The sequence below is a fragment of the Balaenoptera musculus genome, chromosome 3, assembly GCF_009873245.2.
Source record: "Balaenoptera musculus isolate JJ_BM4_2016_0621 chromosome 3, mBalMus1.pri.v3, whole genome shotgun sequence".
In the NCBI taxonomy this organism is placed as follows: domain Eukaryota; kingdom Metazoa; phylum Chordata; class Mammalia; order Artiodactyla; family Balaenopteridae; genus Balaenoptera; species Balaenoptera musculus.
In genome coordinates this window covers 28560837-28573931 of record NC_045787.1, presented here as the reverse complement: position 1 = coordinate 28573931, position 13095 = coordinate 28560837, and the positions used below count along the sequence as shown (strand labels likewise).

General features: G+C 38.7%; 1 protein-coding gene across 2 annotated transcripts in view; it reads right to left on the bottom strand.

The window, feature by feature from the left end:
* The window catches only part of SKP2 (S-phase kinase associated protein 2), a 60276-nt gene that overhangs the window by 25407 nt on the left and 21774 nt on the right, over positions 1-13095 (bottom strand). The window contains exons 8-10 of one of the 2 annotated variants that reach the window (XM_036846846.1): positions 9536-9587; positions 9257-9364; positions 1732-3649 (exon numbers count right to left, since the gene is read on the bottom strand). In XM_036846846.1, the coding sequence (XP_036702741.1) occupies positions 3436-3649; positions 9257-9364; positions 9536-9587 (374 nt within the window). In that variant the 3' untranslated portion in view covers positions 1732-3435. Of the gene's footprint in view, positions 1-1731; positions 3650-9256; positions 9365-9535; positions 9588-13095 lie in introns of those variants that run through there. The other variant, XM_036846848.1, reaches the window with a different exon arrangement.

The following is a 13095-nucleotide window of genomic DNA, read 5'->3' as shown; positions in this document are numbered from 1 at the left end:
ACAGCCAGATGTTATGTGCCTCTTGCAGGAAGACTAATACTACCTATCAAGTATCTCCTTGCTAAAACAAAAAACATTGATAGGCAAAGCCTCTAGATCAGGGTCTCTCAACACTGACACTTGAGGTTTTGGGTCAGATCATTCTTTATTGTGGGAGCTGTCCTAGATACTGTAGGATGATTAGCAGCATCCTTGGTATACAAGTGCTAGACGCCAGTAGCGCCTCTACTTGCAACAACTGAAACTGTTTTCAGATGTTACCAAATGTCTCTCGGGTAGCAAAATCACTCTTGGTTAGGAGCTTTTTGCTGCTAGATCTAACTACCAGTTTATGGAAATAGGGGACAGATTAACCTGTTAAACATTATTCCAGGGATTGATCACATCTGCAAAATCCAGAATGTGGAACACTGGACAAAAAACCTAGTTTCTTCAATAAATAAATTGTAAGGATAATAAAGAAGGGGAACTCTAAGATTAAGAGACTTGAGGAAATGTCAATGTCAACCAAATGCAATGTATGAACCATGTTTGGAGCCTGATCAAAACAAACCCATGTAAGAAAACACTTCCAACAGCTAGGGAACTTTCAACACCATCTCCGTATTTAATGTTTCAGAATTAATTCAGGAGGGTATCTTTTAGAGGTAGATACTGAACTATTTATGATGTCAGAGTTCTGGGTTTGCATCAAAATAATCTGGTGAGCCTAAGTGTGGTACGTGTGGGGTGGGGGAGATGGATGAGATGATGGATGAAATGAGATTGGCCATGAGTTAATGACCTTTGAAAGTGGATAATGAGGTTCATCATCTTCTCTACCTTTTGCATTTGACATTTTTTATAATTAAAAACAAAAAAAGGAAACATAGTACTGATAATATCAAAAAAGAAGCAAAACTGGGTAATAATTAGGAAGAATCACCGTTCTACCATTTGAATGGACGAGTTCAAAAGGAATTAATTCCTAGAAGATCTCTGGGTATAGGGTGAACTATTCAAATAGTTTCCTAATGAGAGTAAAATACACAGTATAAGCTGATCAAGTCTGTATTTAAAAAGTGCTACTAGCTGACTTTTATTGATAATACTTACCATATTTATCACTTAAATCTCAAATGTTTTATAAACATGTTAATACTTTGAGAGGCACTTTAACCATAACAGCCTGTATTCAGCCCCTTGTCAAAGAATTATAAACATTTTAATTTGACAACACATGAAGTAGATGAGGCAAAAAGGGACCATGTTAGGGCTTAATTTTTCATTTTTTTTAAAAACGGAACTTGTTTTGTTTTTTTAGGTTTTTGGCTGTGTTGGGTCTTCTTTGCTGTGCGCAGGCTTTCTCTAGTTGCGGCGAGAGGGGGCTACTCTTCGTTGTGGTGCGCAGGCTTCTCATAGCGGTGGCTTCTCTTGTTGCGGAGCACAGGCTCTAGGCGTGTGGGCTCAGTAGTTGTGGCTCGCGGGCTCTAGAGCACAGGCTCAGTAGTTGTGGCACACGGGCTTAGTTGCTCCGTGGCACGTGGGATCTTCCCGGACCAGGGCTCGAACCTGTGTACCCTGCATTGGCAGGTGGATTCTTAACCACTGCGCCACCAGGGAAGCCCTAGGGCTTGTTTTAAAGTGCCTTATTCAGAGGGCTGAGACAAATCCCACACCATACCAAATGTTCATTTTAACCAGAGTACTTAAGAAAGAGAAAGAAAAAAGGAATACAACTTAGCTGAAGTATTCATTTTTATAAAAATGTGTTTTATTTTAAAACAAGTCTATAAAAGTAGAAATCCCATACAAAAATACAGATTACTCTGACATGTTAGCAAAGTAGCTTACGGCTGGACTTGAGTTTGGAAGTACTGTATGTTTGAGGGCATCCGGAAGTCAGAGGCCAACCGGATCCTACCTCCAGCCCTTGTCACTAATCTGTAAACAATAATTTCAAGTAGTATTTAGCACTTTTTAACTACTATGGAATTGAAACCTAATCATTTCCTGTATAACAGTACTTTAAAATGTTCTTCCTTAGGTCTGAGCAGATAAGGGCACTTCATACCATTGTTTCTAACATTTGAAAAATCTGATTTAGAAAAAGCAATTTTAATAGAAATGATGAGTTTGGGCTTTTTGTTCCATTTGGAACATATGGGGAGGTCATCAATTTAAATAAGAAATTAGTGTTTTGTGTTTTTTAAAGTAGAATTTAATCCTTTTGCTTCCATGTATCATTAAAAAAAAAAAATCACTGATGCCATCAAAAGGTTCAGCACCTGAGCCTTAACTTTTATGCAGGTGCCAGCTGTGCTAACTGCTCTGAAACTGCGTGGAACATACACGTGCTTCTACTGTGTATTTCTGATTGAAAGGAACAAGGTTCTTCTTAGGGAACTCTAGGTCCAGTAACCTTATAAAATGGGTTGTTTCAATCATTGTGGGAGGCCATTTAAAACAAAAAAAGGATAATTTAAAATACTTGATTCCAGAGTAATACAAAAATAACTTCAAGAACCTCAGTGATAAAGGAAAACAACAGGTAACCTCAGTTCAGCATTCCATCCATTTTAAGAATTAGAGACTGACTGGTTCCTACCACCTTTCTAAAACAAAGCAAGTCACTTTAAAGCTAAAGAACCTATGTTAACATAATTTGATCATAAAGTCAGAAGTCCACAATTAAATTTCCTCAGCTAATTTAGAATGCTGGGAACACAGTACATAAAGGAGACTTCATTAATGTGCATTAGAGGATCCCCCAGGTTAACCTGTCATAGAAAATTGCCTCTCGAGCCTGTAAATTCTAACCAATTCTATACTTCTGGTTGGCCGGTTGTTTTTTTATTTAGGTTTTAAGGTGAATAACCCGGGGCTATTTGTTTCCATATACCTAATTGCAAATCTAAAGGCCAAGTTGAAATGTGTATTTTTCTTTCTATCCTCAGCAGACTGCCACAAATCTATGATTCTCATTCTGTTCAGCTTACACTACAAATAGCTTATTATTTTTTGCAACCTACGTCTTATAAAGCAGTACTGAAAAATTAAATAGAAGAAAGTTCAGTTGCCATATAGGCTATGAAAATGATTTGCTGGTGGTGATTTTTAAGCTTGATTCTAAATAGATTTAATAAGAAGGGCACTTGGAAGAGGTGGCTCAAATTTTGCTCTTTAGGGTATCTTGAAATTATAGGCTCACTCTCCTAAAATTTCAAAAGGCATACAGCTTAGGCTCTTAAGGATATAGCAGTGATAAAAGCTTTCATAGTCATTTTTCAAAAGCAACACTTCATAGTTTTCTCTCTCCAACGGTTCTCTAATATACTTGTAGAATGAAGGCAAGAGAAAACCAAGAATAAAAATAGCTGAGCTCTCCACAATTGGGCTTCCTGCCTACTTTCCCTGTTCAAAGAAAAGAGGAGACACCATCCTGCAATAGATACTTCATAGACAACTGGGCTTCTGCAGTGTCAGTCGGCATCTGATGCCCCATATCTCCTGGTTCTTTTTGTTGCCAGTGGTTGGCCTGGCGATGGTGGTGAAAGGGGAACAATTAATTTGTAGATGAGGAAGGGCTTCCTTTAATAGTTGAAGGGTACTGTCTGGCACGATTCCAAAGACTTGTAGTGTTTTTAGTGTGGGAATTTCTCCAAGTTCACTGGAAAGGAAGAGAGAGACTTTCAGAGTAGCAGTATCTATGGTAACTGTTCCCCTAGAGTAACATGACCCACTTTTTACAATTTGTATTATATTTTATAAAATGCAAACTGAAGGCAAAATTTGCAATCAGTGATTTGAGAAAATTGTACAGGTGAATCAAACCACAAAGCACAGTCCACAGCTTGGGCAACACAGCGTAAGGAAACACACAAGTGCGTTTTGTTGAATTTCTAATAACTGGAAAACTCCAAGGTTTATTTAAAGTCCAACCATATTTTCTTCCTTTCTCCATTCTTGGTTTAGACTGAAAAGTGTCACCGTGTTGTGAGAAGCCAGCAAGCTAGTGGTGGTAAAAGTAAATGTTTTACTGTGGCATCAGATGGAGTCACCAAAGGTTACATGCAACTTAAGGATATGGACTTGACCTTTATTTGAACTAGGCTCGCCCTCTCAAAAGGAGATGTGAGCAGAGCCGATAACTTCTAAATAATGGTTAATACTCAACAAGTCCATTACACGTGATGAAACCTAACAGTGACTTCACGACGATATTTTAAGGTTATGTGTTGGGTGCAGATAGAGACAGTAGACATCTTACTTCTCTACATATCACCATTTTTTTTTTCTGTCACATGTATCGCAGTCCTCTTCCTAGGTATTTCACATTAAGTGAAACACAACTCTTGTCAAGAGTGAAATTCTGTTCCACAAAAAAGGGAGCCTGTTTTCCCAAAGTAAATACTCTTTGGTAATGATTCTTTTTTTTTAACCCAGGTCTGTGTGCTTAGAAATTCATCTCTCTGATCTGTATGTGCGCCAGGTTGGAACACACAGTACAAAGTCTCAGGAAAGGGAATATTTAGTTTGGAGTTTCAACAAAATCCCACTGCAGATCGATGAGCACATCAATCACCTAGAATTAGAAGCATCCGTTGTATTTTCATATTGCCAATAATTACTTAAAAAAATAAACCTTCCTGATAATAACTGTCATCTTGCCTCCAATCTTTCTTCCTTTCAGCTTAGTGTATATACCAATGACCAAGGCATCTTCGTAAAGCCTAGCTCAGACTATGTCCTTCCCATGCTCAAAAATCTTTGATACCTCCCTCATGTTTACAGAACTCAAACCATTCTGTTGGCCTTAGGCCCTTCATTGCTAAACCTGCTCTCCCACTCTTCCCACTCCCCCTCTAAGCGTATTTATTCTACATTCAAGAAAGTGTTTTAAACCCCATAGGTGTTTATATACATTAGCTGAAAACAAGAGGAAGGGTAATTTAGAAAATAAAAGTACTATCCAAGTAAAATAAATATGCTTGGTGTTCCTAAGGGGCCGGTAAGATCCAGAGATCACAACAGACCGAAAAGAAAGTCAGCAAGAACAAACTGTTGTTGTTCGTAAAGTAAGCTAATCTCTGGAACAGAAACAGGAGTGCACGGGGCTTCCCTGGCGGCACAGTGGTTAGGAATCCGCCTGCCAAGGCAGGGGATGCGGGTTCGAGCCCTGGTCCGGGAAGATCCCACATGCTGCGGAGCAACTAAGCCCGTGCACCACAACTACTGAGCCTGGCGCTCTACAGCCCGCAAGCCACAACTACTGAGCCCACGAGCCACAACTACTGAAGCCTGAGCCCCTAGAGCTTGTGCTTCGCAACAAGAGAAGCCACCGCAATGAGAAGCCCACGCACTGCAACGAAGAGTAGACCCCGCTCGCCGCAACTAGAGAAAACCCACGCGCAGCAATGAAGACCCAACGCAGCCAAAAATAAAATAAATAAACTTATTTTAAAAAGAAGAAAAAAAAGAAACAAGAGTGTAAAGAAAGGTCAGTATACATAGGTGTTTATACTTATTATCACTGAAGATGATAGCAATCCTGCCCCAAACTTAAATCCCTCTTATGTGAAATCTGAATACGAGAACTTTGTCATAGCCATGAGAATTCGGGTTCTGCGATCTCCAGATTAGCCAAATTGTAAGACATTCTGCAGTGGATAGTATTTAAAAGAAGAAACTACAGGTGGGAGTGAGGAGGGATGGCAGATGATAGAAGAGGAAATGTTCTTGCAACAGCACTTCAAAAGAGCTTGGTGAGGAAGGAAATTACACCAGACACTTAGAAGACACTCAGGTGTTTACCTGTGAGTAAGAAGTGAGTGGTGTAAGATGGGATGGTGGACGAATGATCATTCCCAAGTCGAAAAACCAGAAAGTCTCTAAAATTTTAAGGAGAACCAAAAAACAAACAACAACAACAAAAAGCCTCTTGTATGTGTATCACCTACAACACAGCAGAACACATATGCAAGTATCTCTTTGAAACTACAAGGTAAGAGACTGAAAAGCCAACGAAGGGAGAGTAAATCGGTATGAATAGTTTAAGAGCCGTGATTTCTAACTTAAGAAGTATAAAATGACACTGATGTCTTAAAGTGTCTCTAGTTAGTAAACAAAAGGTATTTATAAACCCTTTCACAGGTTCACTGCTTACCTCATCTACATAATCCCATTTTCCTTATAAAATCTTAAATTCCTCAACTACAAATTCTCCTACAGGAGTTATTATTTAGTGTCTCCTAATCTCAGATCACTTTACTATCTCCAGCTTGGATTTCTTCCTTGAATGAGAAATACAGAATAATTAGAAGGACTTTTGGATATAAGGAAATCAGACCAATTAAGGAGTAAGGGAATAAATACAATGAGGGTATGTCCTGCAGACAAAAAACCTACAGTTTCCCAAGTATTTTAAAGCATTATCATTACAGAAGAAACACACTCAAATTTTATTTTCCCACTTCTGAGATAAGAAATGAAAATTCTTTAGCACAAATGACTTTCTGGAAATTATTGTTGAGGATCCTAGAATTCTTACTAAGCATTTCACAGACATCAGCCGCCAGAATGACTGAAATTGGAGGGCAAGACATTTTATCTGGAGAAACTTTTAAGGATAGGGTACTAGCAAACTCATCTTAATGGATTCACAAGGTAAACCAGTATACTATCTACATAATGTCTTAAGAAACATACTCTTTTACCTTAAAGTTCAAGGACAGCATCTTTCTTCTGTCTGTTCTCACTCTATTCTGGTGGTCTGGCTTGTCACTAAACTCCTGATGCCCCTGTTTCCCTTATTTCGAGACAATATTTAGACAAATCAGTTACAACAAAGCTGTAAGGGTTCACACCCAGGTCTGTGACTTCAGGCCCACGCTCTGAACCATCAATTCACACTGCCTGCAGATATTACTATGCAAGCATTATCACCCCACTGGATAAAAAATATGTGAAGGCTCACAGCCTCCCCTTAGCCTCTGCTCAAGAGAAAGCATCTGGGTATTCTCTGCTTAGCTTCTTTCTCTCTGGAGAGAAAGAATAAAAGTAAGACATGTGGATAGATTCTCTTGAGAAAAGCAACCAAAAAAGAATGATCACTGCACTCCAGGGTGCTGCACAAGCAATGAAGCTGAAGCCTAGATAGCAAGGACGGGAAAGAATGGTTGACAGAGAAACCTTTTTGGGTGGACACTGCAGGCTCCTAGGAGTTCTGGATGCTAGAAAATTCAAGTGGCAGGAGATTTTAATAAGAGTTCCGTGCACATGAATTGAGACCCCAACATCTGAGAGCCCTGAAACTAAATACTAGCATTCCTTTTAGGCAGTGCTTTCCCAAATGAGATACCTGCTCAGACCCTGAGCCCCAAGATTAATTACAGTGATTTATTAAAAAATGTAATTACCAGATTCCCTAATTCTACCAGTTAACTCTATGTAGCTGAAGTATCTGATTTATTCATTAATTCCTTTTTTTTAAAAAAAATTATTTTTTAAAAATTGAAGTATAGTTGATTTACAATGTTGTGTTGGTGTAGAGCAAAGTGACTCAGTTATGTATATGTATACATATATTCTTTTTCAGATTCTTTTCCATTATAGGTTATTACAAGATATTGAATATAGTTCCCTGTGCTATATTACAAGATACTGAATATAGGTCCTTGTTGTTTATCTATTTTATATATAGTGGTGTGTATCTGTTAATCCCAAACTCCTAATTTATCTCTCCCCCCTGCTGCCCTTTCCCCTTTGATAACCATAAATTTGTTTTCAATGTCTGTGAGTCTATTTCTGTTCTGTAGAACAGAAATAAGTTCACTTGTATCATTTTTTTAGATTCCACATATAAATGATATCACATGATATTTTCCTTTTTCTGTCTGATTTACTTTACTTAGTATGATAATCTTTAGGTCTATCCATGTTGCCGCAAATGGCATTATTTCATTCATTTTTACGGCTGAGTAATATTCCCTTGTATGTATATGTGTGTGTGTATATATATATATATATATATATATATATATATATATATATATATATATATATATATATATCACATCTTCTTTATCTATTCATCTGTTGATGGACATTTAAGTTGCTTCCATGTCTTGGCTACTGTAAACAGTGCTGCTATATTCATTAATTCTTGAAACTAACTTACAAGATCCAAACCAGTAATTTGAGGACTACATAAATTCTGTGTTCAAACTCACCACCTTTCTTTGGTAGGAACCAGAAGCCTGATTACCTTCATATGGATAGTGAGTTTAAATGAGGTCAGCGGCCTAATTCAGGGCATACTGGTTGGAATGAGAAAGAAGGGCACCAGGCCAAATCCAAGATACTGACTTCTTGAGGTTTTTAATAAAACTGCTATACACTTATATTTGAACCAGGGAAGAATTTTCCAGCCCTTTGAAATATAGGAAAACTTCTTAAAACTAAAGAGATGATGTTATTTCCAGGATGACTTGGGTATAGCACTTCTTAAAAGGAAGATGGACCCGATTCTGTTTTTGTTTGCACTGCCTTGATTTTGTGGAAGTTGCTGAGCAGGGACAAAATTAATCCCTGTAACAGCTACCAGATTAGATACAGACTACTTTGCACGTGTCCAGGAGACCTGGAATGCAGACCCAGCTCAGCCAGTAACTCACTATTCAGCTTTGGGTAAGTTACTTTACTCTCCTGGATCTCAATCTCCCCCCTTTTCAAAGAGAGCATCACTCTTACAATACCTACTACTTAAATTGTTTATTTTTTCCATTCCTTGACCATCCAGGACAGATGCCACTAGAAGATTACAGAATTTTTCCTCTAAGCTCAGATGAAAGTTTTTGGAATCAACTCTAGTAGACTTGGAAAGTTTCGGAAACACACACACGCACGCACGCACACACACACACTGGGTCTGCCTACCCCGTCATATAATCTGAGCTTCCTGGGAGTAAAGGCTATCTTCTCCCGCTTTTGTAAGTTCTCCACAAGTACTAGTACAGTATTCTAATATTTAAACTCGCTCACAGCTAAATAAATGTTTAGTAAACTACCTCAATCCACTCAACTCTACTAGACATTTTCAGCAAAAAATTTTGCCTTGGTTTTTCTATTTTGCTAGTCTTTCCTAACCAGTGTGTGGTACACTAATTTGATGTTTAAGTAAGTTTTAAACATCTGCTGTTAATAATGGATTTTACCACCAAGTGACATCTCTTTTGGTCCCTGCCCTCTGCTTGCTTTAGAAAACAAAAGTACTTACAGTAAAGTTTCAGGTATTATGTCATAGCACCGACTGAGTGATAGGTGTTGGAGGTAGTTGAGCTGGAAGAATTCCGGAAAGCAGTCACTTTTCAGCATGACACTATCGCTGTAACAGAAGGAAAAATTCAAAATCTAGCCATCAATCCCAGATGGAGAAGACAGGAATAGTCTATCGCTTAGTTCCTTCAATTCAACATATTAAGATCCTTTCTTCATTCAGTGAGCAATCATGAATTTTCATTTTTAAAAAAATTTTTTGTCTTAAATAAAAACATACCTTAAGTCTAGGTGGACAAGACTGGGACATCTTCCAACTAAGGTAGAGACATCTAGAAAAAAAATGATGGTCACTATCAAATGAGGAATCAGACAAGGATCCCTGCTGTCAATACTTCATTTCACATTGTGCTGGAAATTCAGAATGGTGCAATTAGAGTCACTCACTGTTAGCGACAAAAAACAAAATTATCATCTTGGCATATAAGACTTTCTACCTGGAAAATCCAAGAGAATCATCTGAAAAACTACTGGAAATACACAGTAAGAGAACTAACTGTGTAAAATGACTGGAAAACAAACTCTTTAGCTTATCTGTGTGTCAGCAATTGCTGACTGGAAATAGGGAAAAACAAGTCCTATTCACAATAGCAAAAAGCAAAACCAAACAGCACAATATATAAACAAACAACATATCATAAAGGTAGCACTCAAAATCAGTGGGGGAGATCATGGATTATTAAAAAATAATATGGCTACCACAACTGGAAAAAACTTACTTCTCCAGCTCAAATAAAATATCCAAATAAATTCCACATATGTTAAAAACTTCCAAATGCAAAAATGAATAATTATTCATTGCATCTTGGGATAGGTAAGGAGTTTCTAAACATAAAGTAAAACATAAAGGGAACACTGATAATTTACTACATAAATTTTTTTTTAAATTTTTATTTATTTATTTTGGTTGTGCTGGGTCTTCATTGAGGCACGTGGGCTCCTCTAGTTGCGGCGTGCAGGCTCTACAGCACGCAGGCTTCAGTAGTTGCGGCGCGCGGGCTTAGTTGCAGTGTGTGGGATCTTGGTTCCCTGACCAGGAATCGAACCTGGCCCCCTGCGTTGGAAGTGCAGAGTCTTAACCACTGGACCACGAGGGAAGTCCCCTGCTACATACATTTTTTAAAAACTCTACCACGTTAAAGCAAAACAGAACACAAGCAGAATTAAAGAGGTATCAGAAAACTGAGAATAAATGTTTCCAACAGAGTTAATGGTCATTATATAAAGAGTATTAAAAAAAAAATGGGCAAAGAACATAAACAGATACTTTGCAAAATACAGACATAATAAAAATGGAGCAAGAAATGCAAAATAAAATTAAAATATTGCTTTTCTGCCATCAAATGAAAAACAAATCCTATTATAATGCCCAGAATTGATGAACTATCATAAAGCAGGTCCCTCCATATACTAAAAGTGGATATTTAATTTTATGCAGCCTTTCAGAGGACCTGATTTTTTTTTAAGTGAACTGATCTTTTTTAAAACAAGTGTTCAGGGCATTACACATTTAGCTCTTTGGCTCAGTAATTCCACTTTTAGAAAAATAATTAGAGATATGCATTACGATATTCATTGTAGTGACAGTTACAAAAGCCCCTCCCCCTGATTACTTTAATAGGTTAACCTGCATTCAATCTATGGAACACACTGCTAACAGGAGGTATTAAAAAGCTTTTTAATAACATTTTGTGACATGAAAAAATATTCAGGATATGTTGTATAGTGAAAACAAAACAAAATATATATAATGCATTATAATCTCAATTTAGTTAAAACACACAAATTCATATTTACGCACAAACACACACAGAAAGAAAGGGGGCTGGGGGTTGGAAGGCTGGAAGAAAATAATCCAAATGTTAACTACAGTCACCAATGATGGTAGGATCAGAGATAACTTTTCAGAATTTGGAAGAAAGTCACATGTGGTACTTTGTAATCAGAACATGAATCAGTGTTATTTACTTTGAAAAAGAGACAAATTTTATTAATGTTAAGGGGTTTTGTGTTTTTTTTTCCCTTCTCACAGCTACATCTTCAGTCCCATCCCCTCCCCTGAATCCTAGACTTGCATTTTCAACACAGCCAACACGCCCACAGGGCTATGTGATAAGCATCTCAAATTTATGCCTAAAACCAAACGCTTGATTTCTCCTCTCAATCTGCTCCTTCCCTAAAGTCTTCCCCATCTTAGTAAGTGGGAACTTCACCAATCCAGTTGCTGTAGCCAAAACCCTGGGAGTCGTACTTGACTGTTTCCTCATATCCCACATCCAATCTGTAACCAAATCCTGTTAGTCGGCTTTCAAACTGTGTCTGTCTGAAGTCGGATCACTTCTTTTTTTTTTTTTTTTTTAAATTCCTTAGCAAGAGGCCCTGAATTTTTTTTTTTAAATAGGAGCACACCGTTTTTGTTTGTTTGTTTTTTTATTTGTTTATTTTTGGCTGTGTCGGGTCTTCGTTTCTGTGCGAGGGCTTTCTCTAGTTGCGGCAAGCGGGGACCACTCTTCATCGCGGTGCGCGGGCCTTTCACTGTCGCGGTCTCTCTTGTTGCGGAGCACAGGCTCCAGACGCGCAGGCTCAGTAATTGTGGCTCATGGGCCCAGTTGCTCCGCGGCATGTGGGATCTTGGCAGACCAGGGCTCAAACCTGTGTCCCCTGCATTGGCAAGCAGATTCTCAACCACTGCACCACCAGGGAAGCCCTCGGATCACTTCTTACTTCCTCAAATGTTACCACCCTAGTCTCCAGCAGCCTTTTCCCAGCACAGCACCGGAAGGAGACTTCAAAGGTGAGTCAGATCATTTCACTCTTGCTCAAAACACTCCAATGGCTTCCCATCTTACTCAGGAAAAAAATGGAAACAGAGCTTTTGCCTTAGCTTAGAGAGAACCCCCCAGCTATCTCAGCTCCTACGACTGTCCTCCCCGCCTCCCCCCTCACTGGCTCCCATTCCGAGAGGAAGAAACCTCACACATTAATAAAGTTTGCCTATTTTAAAAAATAAATAACGTTTATTGATTCATTTTCCGATTACAAAGTAGCATGTGTGACTTTCCTCCAAAGGCACTTGCTGGTCCTTAGTTCTAGAATGTTCTTTCCTTATGTATCTACATGGCTCACTCCTTCACTCCTTCAGGTCTGTGCTCAAGTGTCACTTCCTCAGGAAGGCCTTCTCTTTGACCATTCCATCTGAAAAGAGCCCCCTACCTGCCACACTCTACCTCAGCACTCTGCTTTAAATTCTTCCTCCTTGCATTTTCACCTCCTTTTATCACATTTAATTCCTTGTTGATTGTCTGGCTTCCCCACCAGAATGGAAGCTTCACAAGGATGACTTTCTCTGTTCTGTTCAAGGCCACGCCTCCCAAGTCTGAACAGGGCTTTATGCATTATAGGGGCTCAATAAATTGGAATAAATTTGTCTCATTAGTCACTAAAAAATGAAGAAGTGCACAGCACAATTTTAAGTGACCCATCATCTCGCCAGCCAGCCAGCCACCCACAAAATCCACAATCAGATACAACCTTATTTTGCCACCACCTGGGAAAGAACGAAACCTTGGGGGATAAAACTGGTCAGTCTCTGTCTCCAGCCCTTGTTGAAGCCGCGGTCTTCCCTCGGTGGGAAGAGTTAGTAAACAGCAGTCCCTGCCAAGATTCCTCTTCACTGTCTCCTTCATTTCACTTGAATTAGAAGGGATCTTAGAAACCACGTAATCTAACCTGTCATTTTAAAAGAGAGACAATTTTAGCTAGAGAAGTCCAAGGAAATCC